The 12569-nt window shown below is 45.3% G+C and overlaps 1 protein-coding gene across 1 annotated transcript; it reads right to left on the reverse strand.

The window, feature by feature from the left end:
• Positions 1-11381: 11381 nt before the first annotated feature.
• Positions 11382-12338, reverse strand: LOC127629620 (protein FAM181B-like). Its single transcript, XM_052106744.1, has one exon. It carries the CDS (start codon positions 12336-12338, stop codon positions 11382-11384), a length of 957 nt encoding a protein of 318 aa, XP_051962704.1.
• Between the last annotated feature and the right edge of the window lie 231 nt (positions 12339-12569).

Raw genomic sequence — 12569 nt, forward strand, 5'->3', positions numbered from 1 at the left:
GTAAAAGTTGCACCGCTGGGGGGCAGGAGCTGCCCAAAGTTGCAGGAGCTGCCCCCATTGACTTACTATGGTGAAGGACGTACTATGGTGTAGGACGGCCCATGAATTGAAATTGCATAGGGATTTTGTATTGAACATAGCTCTGGATTACAGTGTCATAGAGACAAGGGGGCAGGCTCATTTTACTCAGATGACCAATCAGTCTCTCAGGATCATTGTGAAGCTATCAAGCCACGCCCTAGCAACCATTTAGAGCACCTTAGCAACAAGTCCCATAAACTTCTAATGAAAGAGTTCAATATAGAAGTGTCATAGAAACACAAGGGTGGTCTCGTTTGACTCTGGGCAGGAAACAGCCAGTCATGAATCACCTCAACACTTCCTAGCCCCTCCCTAGCAACCATTGTCGAGCACCTTAGCAACCAAAATCCATAGAGGGATATCTTCCGTTCTTTATGTCACAGAGGCATGGGAGTTGGTTTATATCATTCATACTGACAAGCAGCCTTTGGAAATTCATGATTGGCAGCTACCAAGCCACTCCCTAGCAACTAAACAGAGTACCCTAGCAACCGTTTAGCAATAACTATATCTCTGCACCAGAAAATCGAAGAGACTTCTGGGTTGATTTATTTTAATCAGGATTGCAATGTGACTTGATAAGTATCACTATGGTAACTGCCTAGCAACCAGATGGGGGTACCCTAGCAACCGAGTAACAAATCACATATCTCTGCATCAGAAAAACTTAGAGACTTCTGGGTTGGTTTATTTCAATCAGGATGGCAAAGACACTTGATTACAATCACTATGGTTACTGCCTAGAAACAAGGAGGGGTTACCCTAGCAACCAAGTAACAAATCACATATCTCTGGATCAGAACATCGTAGACAATTCCGGGTTGACTGATTTTACTCAGGATAACAAGGAGACTTGATAAATATCACTATGCTAACTGCCTAGCAACCAGATGGGGGTACCCTAGCAACCGAGTAAAAAAACACATATCTCAGCAGTTATAAAATGCTATTTGACGAGTTTTGCCACGGCAAGCACCACTCACATTTTCTTCAGGAAATGTACATTCTAGTTCTAGTTTACTGTACTGTTTCTAACATGTTTTCTGCATTCATTTGACTATTTTCACTATGTAGGATTGTTGCAGTGTTGTATAGTTGCTTTATTACTTGTACAATTGTATTATATGAGTAAAATAATTTCAACAATCAACATTTAATTATGTTCTCCTAAAGCTGATTAATGTTGCCTTTTTATTTTTAAATAATTTCAAACATTTGCAATATTGTGAGATAACATTTAGAAAGGAGCTTAATGCAGTGATTATATTTATATGTATGCTATATGTAAATTGCTTTCCTTATAAAATTGCTTATGATGCTAAATTCTCAATTGCTGATGCTTACATTCAAACTATGGTGCCTAAATTTTTTAATGGAGTATCTTAGTACATTTTCATAAAGAATTATATCACCCCAGTCAAGCCCCTTCACAAACCCACTGTTTGCCGAACAAACATGTATGGTTTTATTCTATTTCATACATTTCATGTGTCTTAAATGATGTATTTGGTGTATTATGCACACCACTAAGCAGTTTCATATAAGTTATTAAAGAACTAAAACACAAAAGCTGTGTACACAGTTGAACAAATAATATATGTATTACAGTGTTTACTTGTTAATAGTTTCAGTTCTATGAAATTGTTGCACAAAACAGTTTAAAAATAACAATCCACACAGTTTTATAAGTTAGAGAACCACATATACCTATTATAGAAATATGTATTTGTGTATAATGTTAATAGTTCTTAAAAAAGCGCTTATATTAAACTTATACATAATAGTTTAAATTTGTATCTTGTTAGATGTATCCATTGTTAGATGTATTCGTTTGAGGGCAGACGAGGGCAGACGAGGGGTGAAACATGGGGCAGACAACAGGGGATCGTGACATAACCCCCCCTCAAAGAAAAAAACAAGAGAAAACCCACAAAAACAAAATAGTCCAACGGGGGGCAGGCAGACAAAGGAGGGGGGAAGGCAGACCAAGGAGGGCACAAGGGGCAAACAGACAGACCAAGGGGGGCACAACGGGCAAACAGACAGTCCAAGGGGTGCACAAAGGGCAAGCAGGCAGTCCACGGGGGTACAAGGGGCAGACAGGCAGTCCAAGGGGGCACAGAGGGCAAGCAGGCAGTCCTCGGGGGCACAAGGGGCAGACAGGTGGTCCAAGAGGGCCACAAGACGGGGACTGGGTCAGGTGGCCTGGGAGGTGGCCACAGGACAGGGACATGTTCAGGAGGCCTGGGAGGCGGCCACAGGTCAGGGTCTGGGTCAGGAGGCCTGAGAGTCGGCCACATGGCAAGGACAGGTTCAGGAGGCCTGGGAGCCAGCCGCAGGGTAGGGTCTGGGTCTGGAGGCCTGGGAGATGGCCACATGGCAAGGACAGGTTCGGGAGGTCTAGGAGTCGGCCTCAGGGGCCACAGCCATGGGGAACTCCGAGGCAGAGCCGTGGTAGGCGGAGCCATGGAAGTTTCTGGTGGCGGAGCCATGGAGGGCGGAGCCGTGGAAGACTCAGGTGGCAGAGCCATGGGTGGCTCAGGAGGTGAAACCGTAGAAGGCTCTGGAGACAGAGCTGTGGTAGGCGGAGCCGTGGGAGGCTCAGGAGACGGAGCCGTGGTTGGCGGAGCCATGGAAGGCTCAGGAGGCGGAGCTGACGGAGGCTCAGAAGGTGGAGCCGTGGAAGATGGAGCCATGGAGGGCTCAGGAGGCAGAGCCGAGGGAGGCTCAGGAGGCGGAGCCGTGGAAGGCTCAGGAGGCGGAGATGAGGGAGGCTCTGGAGGCGACGTCGTAGAAGGCTCAGGCAGCGGAGCTGTGGGAGGCTCAGGAGGCGGAGCTGAGGGAGGCTCTGGAGGCGGAATCAAGGGAGGTGGTGGCGTAGAAGGCTCTGGAGGCGGAGCCAAGGGAGGTTCAGGAGGCAGAGCCCTAGAAGGCTCTGGGATTGAAGCCGTGGAAGGCTGGAGGGGAGCCCTGGTTGGCTCGGGAGGCAGAGCCCTGGATGGCTCGGGAGGCAGAGCCTTGGGTGGCTCGGGAGGCAGAGCCTTGGGTGGCTCAGTAGGCAGAGCCTTGGGTGGATCGGGAGGCGGAAGCCTTGGGTGGCTCAGGAGGCGGAGCCTCGGGATGCGCTGGCTCTGGGACAGTCGCGGCTACAGGCGCTGGCTCTGGGACAGTCGAGGCTACAGGCGCTGGCTCACTGACGGTCGGGGCTGCAGGCACAGGCTCACTGACGGTTGGGGCTACTGGCGCTGATTTGTTGACCGTGGTATGCATGAGCTCTGGTTCGCTGAACATTGAAGGCAGAGCCATGGGAGGTTCTGGGGACGGAGCCGTGGAAGGCGGAGGTTGGAGAACAGAAGCCTTTCCTCTTCTCCTCCTCCTCCGGGTGGACGAGGCTGACAACGCTGGGTCGCTGACCATGGCAGGCGTGGGCTCTGGCTCGCTGACCGTGGCTGGCGTGGGCTCTGGCTCGCTGACCGTGGCTGGCGTAGGCTCTGGCTCCTGACCGTGGCAGGCGTGGGCTCTGGCTCGCTGACCGTGGCAGGCGTGGGCTCTGGCTCGCTGACCATTGCTGGCATGGGCTGTGGATCGCTGACCGTGGCTGGCGTGAAGGGACGAGCCATGGAAGGCTGGGGGGGTGACTACTGCCACAAATTCGAGGAGCGTTCAGCGGCGAGTCGCCGGTGGCAACAGCTCCTTGAGCGAACTGTTCAGATTTGCCCTGAAGAACACCACCAGGGAGTATTCCAGGAAGTCCGCTACCTTCGCCAGCTCCAGGAAGTCGTGGATGTGATCCTCCACTGGACGGTCCTCTTGTTTGAGGCAGAGAAGTTTATAATTCGCCTGTTGAACCGCTAGATCCATCTTGGGTCGGTCGTTCTGTTATGAAGGCAGACGAGGGGTGAGGATCTAACTGCGTTTTTTATTGAAAATGATAAAGACAAACAAGGCTGGAACAAATGAAAAGTCCACGATGGGAAAACAAAACAAAAACATGAAAAGACATCCAAGGAGAACACAGGCTGGAGAAACATCAACGGAGGGCAAAGATAACATATAAACATCTATATTCAACGATCGACAATGACTGGAGAACAAACAGGGTTTAAATACACAAGCACAATGATGACTAAACGACATGCAGGTGAGACCAATGAAGTACATGGGCAGTGAAGAGGGCCGGGAATTATGGGAAATGTAGTTTATGACAGTAGACAAGTGAAACACGGGGCAGACAACAGGGGATCGTGACAATCTGATTGTTCATCAGATTAATATACATTTATTTTTATACCGTTTTGATATTTTTTTATATACGTTGCTTTACTCTGCCATTATGCATTATCAGTTTACATTTCAAAAACGTCTAGGTTACGGATGCAACCTCCGTTCCCTGATGGAGGGAACAACATGTTGTGTTGAAGAAGCCACACTAGGAGTCTCTCTTGAGCGCCGAATATACCTCTGATCTATGAAAAAAGGCCAATGAGAAGTTGTCAGACAGAATTTGCATGTCCCGCCCCCGGACGTACAGGTATAAAGGTGGAGAAATACGTCTGTTTCATTCAGGATTTTTCTGAGGAGCCGTAAATGGTCCGGCCACAACAGTGGCTCGGCTCAGCGCCGTGGCCGGGAGGACACAACGTCTCGTTCCCTCCATCAGGGAATGGAGGTTACATCTGTAACCTAGACGTTCCCCGTCTGTCGCTCACATCGACGTTGTGTCTAAGAAGTGACACTAGGGGTCAAATTAAAACGGGCCGAGCCTAGCCGGGCCTCTTTTCTCTCTATGTTTCTCGTATAGAGTCAACGGCTGGGGCCCTTACACGCACAGTAGAGGGGGTCTTAGAGGGGAAGGGGGTCTTACCCAGTTTCCTATACTTTCAGGGGGAAAAGACCCTGTGGAGACCACACCTGCCCAGAGAGGGGGAGGTAAGAGTGGTGACATACACCACATGGGCTTTTAGGTCACATGTGGGAAGTGGCGCGGTGGTAGATCCCACCTCTTCAGAGGGAGGAGTTGCTACAGACATGGCGACCGGGGGGCAGTGGGAACTGCCCAAGGGAGATGCGGGTCTTCTCGTAAGGGGACCGTACCGTGGAAAAAACACACAGGGGGGAAGTCCACGTAGGTGACCAGTGGAGCACCTATTCCAGTACAGGGTAGATCTGAGTACCCACAGTGGATTGGGTCGGCGAATTCCTCCGCTGAATTGTGGACCCAGAGGGCTAGGGAGGAGTCATCCAGGGAGCCGAGTGATTGGGATCACCTGGGAGAAAAAGCGCAAGGTTTTACCTCAACCGAGGGAAAGGGAGCTAGGTGCAAGCGATCCACCCAGTCAGTCTGTCAGTGTGTTACCGAGTTCTACTGGCTCGGACCTGAGAAAACACGGGACGAAACTGACTCTACACTGACATTGTAAAATCTCACAAAGGTATTAGGTATTGCCCAACCCGCTGCTCTGTATATGTCTGCCCGGGAGGTGCCTCTGGCCAGTGCCCATGAGAACGCAACACTCCTTGTTGAATGTGCTCGAACCCGCAAGGGGGTGGCACGGCCTGGGTACGATAGGCCAATGAAATGGCGTCCACCACCCAGTGGGAAAGCCTCTGTTTGGAGACAGTGTTCCCTTTCTGCTGTCCATCAAAGCAGACAAAGAGCTGCTCAGAACATCTAAAGCTCTGCATGCGGTCCAAATTGGTACGCAAAGCATGTACCGGACACAGCGACGAAGGGGCTGGGTCTGCCACCTCCAGGGGCACCGCTTGCAGGTTCACTACCTGGTCTCTGAAGGGTGTGGTAGGAACCTTGGGCGTGTAGCCCGGCCGCAGTCTTAGGATCACATGTGTGTCTGCCGGACCGAACTCCAGGCAAGTGTCGCTGACAGAGAACACTTGCAGGTCCCCGACCCTTTTGATGGAGGCTAACGCGATCAGGAGGGCCGTCTTCAGGGAGAGGGCCTTGAGCTCGACTGAATCAAGCAGCTCAAAGGGGGGGCCTCTAAAGACCCGAGAGAACCCATGAGAGATCCCAAGAGGGGAACAGGATTCAGTCTCTGGGTACCTTTCAGGATCCTGATAATCAAGTTGTGCTTACCAAGGGACTTGCCATCTACTGAGTCGTGGTGGGCTGTGAAAGCAGCTACATACACCTTCAAGGTGGAGGGGGACAGCCTCCCCTCCAGCCTCTCCTGCAGGAATAGAAGCACTGAGGGTCTTCAGCTCAGGAAGAACACCAATTCACGAACAAGCGCCACTTTAGGGTGTAGAGTTGCCTGGTGGAGGGAGCTCTGGCTTGGTTGATCGTGTCTATGACGGCAGGTGGTAGATAAACTAGATCTTCCACATCCCGTCCAGGGGCCAGACGTGGAGTTTCCAGAGGTCTGGGTGCGGATGCCAGAGAGTGTCATCATCCAAGCCCGGGGGCTCGAGGGAGAATGCCAGTTGGCTAGTCAAGAGGCGAGTCTCACTCATCCCGAGCCCGGACGGAAGCACACGAGCGTGTCGGGGGGTGGGTGGTTCGTGGGGATTTCCCCGGCGAATCCGAGCCCATCATCATCCCTGTATTGCCTTCATCTCCAGCCGGGTCGTCCTCAATCCCGTGGGAAGAAGGAGCAACACGGGGGGCGGCTGAAGTGGCATTCACCTTCATGAAGGAGAGCCGCAACCACAACATTGCCATGGTCATGTTCTCGCAGTGAGAACATGAACCATCCACGAACGCCGCCTCAGTGTGATCGCTACCCAGGCACACGAGGCAGCATCTGTGGCCATCATTCTTGGAGAGAAACCGACCGCATCAGGAACAAAACAGGGTGGAAAGGCATCTTGAAAAAGACGCATCCTAAAAAGGATGTTCAATGCCGCTGTGTATTGCTCTTTTGTGAGTGGAAACTCAGCCTCTTTTAGAGGAAATACAACTCTTTTAGGAGGAGACACTCTTTTAAAAAGAAAGAAAGCACAGCATGCAGAGAGAGAGACGCTAGCTGGAAATGCGCCGTGCGGATCCAACAGCAATGCTTCTCACTGGTACAGGTGAGTGGAACAGGAGTGAAACTCAGCTGCTTGCTGCACAACCATTCGGCTCCGAAGACAAATTCTGACTGCATTCGCTGCCCCGCTTCCATTTATACCCATATTCGGCATTCAAGTAAGACCCCTTGCGTCACTTCATTCACACAACGTCGAGTGAGTGACAGAAGGGGAACAGGACATTCTGAGGAATAATAATGCACTTCATTGATTTATGTTGAACTGGGAGGATAACAGCAAATTTTAAATAATCCGCCATTTATGACTTATGAAATCTGCAATACAATTTTTTTCCAGGATAAGAAATCCTTTTATGTCTATAGCTTTAATGAGTATATGAATGTATGTATATACATTTATTTGAAGAAAGGTTTTATACTGACAATGTCTTTTGAATTTTTACGGGTCCAAGCACCGAAGGTGCAGGAACCCTATTGTATTTGTTACTATTTTCTTATTATTATTCATATTATTACAATTTTTCTGCCCTAAAAGTGTCTGGGCGTCAGAGACCTTAAGTCTTAGAGATTCCAATCTTGGCAGGATGGTTTCAAACCCCCCCTCACTACTCAGGCGTACAGACACACATCCTTCAGAGACTAGTTGGCACTATTGCTAACAAAACAAACAAAAATAAGATTTTGGGCCATAAATCTTGAACTGTAAGGGCTAGAAACTAAGTTATGTTTTCATCCGATTCCTTTCATCATGCCAAAGAATTTTACCACTGACCACATTTTGCTCTGCCCCTTCATTTTCCCGCTATTTTGGATTGTTTTAAAACTCTTCCTAGGCCGTTTGCCCAATTGGAACCAAACCAGTGCAGAATTATTCAGTCCCAGTATTGAAATTATGATTCATCATCAAACGGTATGCCAAAACATTCATAGTGGGTGTGTCTATTTGACTAAAATGGTTATATCTTTTGAACAGATTGAGATATTATCACCAAATTTGGTACACTTATGTATGGGCTCATTCTGAGGAATCATTCTGCATAAAAATATTGCACACCTTTGCCTCTTGGTGGTGCTATAATAATAATTTAAAAAAAAAATGTCTCTAACTATGGAACCGTTGGTTTGAAATTTTGTATTCAGTGTCTTTGTCCAATGTGCTATCAAGGTCTTTTAGAACATTTGCATATCTTTAAAACATTGTCGCCATCGACCAATCAGCTTTCAGCATATTTTATAAAGTGTTAATTAAGGCTGATCGTAACTAAACTTGGTACATCTATTTGTCTCTTGGCGGCATCCAATAGCGTGGCTGAAGGTCTCCTGCGTGTTCTGTCTTATCGTGCGCATTAAATAATACTTTGATTATTTGATTTTAGTTCCATGTTTTATTAATATTATAATTTATTCTTTTCTTTATTTCATCTGACTCCAATTATGAAAAACCTTGTTGATGTATCTATGCTATCTATCTATCTATCTATCTATCTATCTATCTATCTATCTATCTATCTATCTATCTATCTATCTATCTATCTATCTATCTATCTATCTATCTAATCTATTTTTTTCAAGCCAAACTAAAGTTTGTCCTGATGAACTTACACTCATTTAGTTTCTTAAAAATTTAAGAAATACCGCACTGCCTGGCATGGCTGCCTTGTCATCACAAGAGGTTTTTTTTGCATACATCAGCATGGCATCAGCGCAAGTAATGACATCAGAGCAAGTCAGACCAAACTCGGACCTAGCAGTGCACCTTGCGTTGATCACTGGTGATCGGTGCTGTGCAGATTTTGCTTTTGCAGATTTTGAAGACAAGCCTAATTTCAAGACTTTGATATCACATGAGGTTGCCACGTGGGTCTCCCGCTCTGTTAGACATTCAAAGCACAGACTGACCTAACATCTAGGCACGTTCAGCCAGATGCTTAGGTTTTTGCATGGGGTTCCCACCATAGCAAAGTCATTGAGCAAAAAGGAACGCCATACAAAGCGCTTTGACTGAGAGAAATGCATTGCATCTATCTCATTATCTCGTTTGGCACTGTGACAACAGCCATTTCAGATTGAAATCAAGCAGACAGTTAATCGGAAACCATGAAGCTTAATTTACACATATGAAGCGGGCAATAGCCAGTTATAATAGCCAGCAGAATATTAGGCTAATTGCTTCGAATAACATATGCAGTCAAAATGCATTTGAAAGTTTTCTGTAACATTCAAATGAAACAACCAATTGTAACATTCCACAAGATGATATATATTCAACAAATTGCAGAAAAAAATAACACTAATTAAGACTAGGAAACAATACAGTCAGTAAATTATGTTTTAATTAAAAGAGCACACCTTAATTTTTCTGATGCTCAGATTGCACAGGTACGTCTTTGAGATGTCTGTTAGATCTTTTCATCTGGAAAGCATCACATTCTAAATAGCATCTGCAAACCATCTTATCAAGATCAGATTTACAAACATTATTAATCATAAAAATCACAAAGACATCTACTGAATGTCTCATTGACATCCGAGAGGAAATGTCATTTAGACATATTGCAGATGAGTAAACAACCTAAAAAACTAAAAAAACATCTTCAATATATAAACACACACATCAAATAGACGTCTAGGTGACGTACGTGTGCTGTCATGGTAAATTGGTGAAATGGGAGCATAAGACAATGATTGGGTGTGGCTATGCCAGTGACTCTGTTTAACATGTAGGCTATACGCTGCCAGCTTAACATACAATGTGAAACCATGAGGATAAAACCCGAGATAACAACCTCTGTGCTTTTATCATAGGTCAACTAGCATGTTACGAAAGTAAGCCACCGTTTGTGAATCTCATACAAATTAATGGGGAGAGCAATAAACTGACACCTACCTGTCGCAAAATCGTCCGTGACTTCCCTTATAAAACAGCTATTTTTATCATAGTAAACTCCACACATAGTTCACTCCAAAAGGATTGTGTAGTGTAAAACATGTTGAAGATTGTGGACAGGCAGTCAATTCATTAATTTATGAACTATTTCCTCAAAAAAGCAGTTTATTCATCAATAGCATTAAAAAAGAACAGCCTCTTGTCTCCTCGCCAGAGTACTGCCTATAGAAAGTCTATTGGAACGCTGCTTTACACTATTCTTTGCTAACCTTGAAGGCTCCTCTGCAGACAAGCTCTGATAAAACCTCTATTAGTGAACAGAGGCACCATAACTTAAAAAAATAATTACACCCTTTTATCCCTCATTGGCTGTGGATACACCTACAGTACATCCGTATCCTTTTTTTTTAATGCGGTTGGTTTTCAGACTGATAGCTAATGCAATTTTCTACCATAAACCAACATAAGGCCAAAGTGTTACAAAAACACTGTATAATTTCCTTCTTAATGGCTGCATTTGTGTTTTGTTCCATTTTATGATGGAAATGATCATGAAACATTGTACATTAACTATAAATACTGCCAATACAAGTATATTATGCACAATTTTACCATCTTCTTGTTCATCTTTACCTCCTTCATTTTATATATATATATATATATATATATATATATATATATATATATATATATATATATATATATATATTTACATCTGTATTCTTTAAAACCTTTGTTTAGAGCACTTTATTCTTTATGAAAGTATAGCCTACTACTCCAGAGTACCAAAAAGTTAATCCTCACTAACTTTAGGTGAAGTAAATTCCTTCAAAAACTTGGATATTATTAAAGATGTGTACACAACAAACAACAAACATTAAGCTATAGATGCACAGACGGTTCTCAAAATAAGAATGTCACAGATTGTCGTGATAGCCACTATTGCAGGATGTTTTTTGTTTCTTATCTAAATATCTATAATATGTAACCTTAAAAAAATAACAAAAAAAATAAAAAACAAGCATGAAATCTGTGACAAATTTCTCAATATTTTGAAATTGCTAGCACTACCAATAAATTCAGTGCTCATGTTAAAATAGTTTCAAGTCCAAAGTACATCTACATGTTAAAACATATTAATGTGTCAGATTTGGACAATTTTCTTTTAGTTTTGAATACAGGGAGCAATAAAATTGCAAAGATCTGAGTAGTTTTGTTATTTTATTAGAACAGTGTAAAATGTTTTTTTCATTTAAATTGTGGAGATATAAGGTCACCCGAGACATCATAAACCTTTTACAAAAAGATTATTTGCAGGTTTGGATGCAAATTTTTCAGGATCAAAAGAGCAATTACATATAAGTAGCATATTTTCATAACCATACTGTGAGAATTTTTGTTTTGAGAAATGGAAAATGTCTGACTTAAAGAGAAGGATAGCTCTCTCTGTTGTATCCATTCGTCAGATCATAGGAGACCGGAGGTGCAGAGCACTCTGTTAAGAAGTTTGGAAAGGGAATTGCACATGGCGAACTCTGTTCCACAGGCATGGCGCCAGTAAGGTCTGTAATACTATAAAGATTTGGCTGCAGCGTCTGCATGTCCCCAGTCTTTTTGGGTGTGCCACTACAAATACACCAAGGCTCATCATACAAAAAATCACCAGTTACAAAATTGTGCGATTCATAAGAGACCAATTCGGGGCCTACGGTCACCTCCGGTTGGATCCTGGAAGGTGCCATTTGGAATAGCTCCTGCTCCAAGATCATATTGCTGTAGTCAGGCCCGAGAAGCTCCAAGAACTCAGCTTCCTCCGGAGTCTCACGCTCCAGGTCTTTCAGTGACATGACAGATGTTGATGTAACTCTCGAGCTGTAGGCTGGCTCTGTAAAGAAGGATGGTGGAAGGTTTCTGTTCCGCAACGGGGGCTTCTTGGCTCTTTCTGCTCGCACATCCTTTGCTGGATCAAAAAGGGCAGCCAGACTCATTCTTTGCAGGTTGGTCTGTATCCCGTCCTTCTTGGGTATTGTTTTGCTGGGCAGGTTGCCGGTTGGGGTTTGGGGTGACCCTTTACTCTTGCACAGCTCCTGGACCGGTGCAGTCCCTGGTAAGATGATGCTTGTGCACCGTTTAATCTGCTTTTGCAGGTACTTGCGGTGGTTGACCTTCCTCTTGGACTTGACATGTTTGTCCAATGCAAGTTTGATGTTGCTGGAAGCCGAGTCAATAAAGCTAAGCAGGTCTCTGGTGGTCTCCCGAAAGTCCCCTTCGCAATCCAGAAGGCCCCCTTCCAGATGCTTCTCAACCTTGTACTCCATGACAGAGCCAGGAAAGCAGAAGTTTAAGAACTGAGAGTTCATGATGGCAGCTTGAATAGCCATCTCGCTCTCTGTCAAAAGTGCAACACCTTCGCCCAAGATGCTTGCAATAATCCTTGAGAGATCCTCAATAATTTTTCTAAAGCATATTGCTTATCTGCACTTCCAGGGAGGCTTGCTTACCTGCTCTGCTCGGCCCTGCTCTGGACAAACTCACAGTTCCTCTCCACTCAGCTGAAATTTTGACTTTTGGCAGAGGGGAGGATTGTTTTAGGAGGCAGGGCAATAATGTGA

This window comes from Xyrauchen texanus, chromosome 36 (assembly GCF_025860055.1).
Source record: "Xyrauchen texanus isolate HMW12.3.18 chromosome 36, RBS_HiC_50CHRs, whole genome shotgun sequence".
Lineage (NCBI taxonomy): Eukaryota > Metazoa > Chordata > Actinopteri > Cypriniformes > Catostomidae > Xyrauchen > Xyrauchen texanus.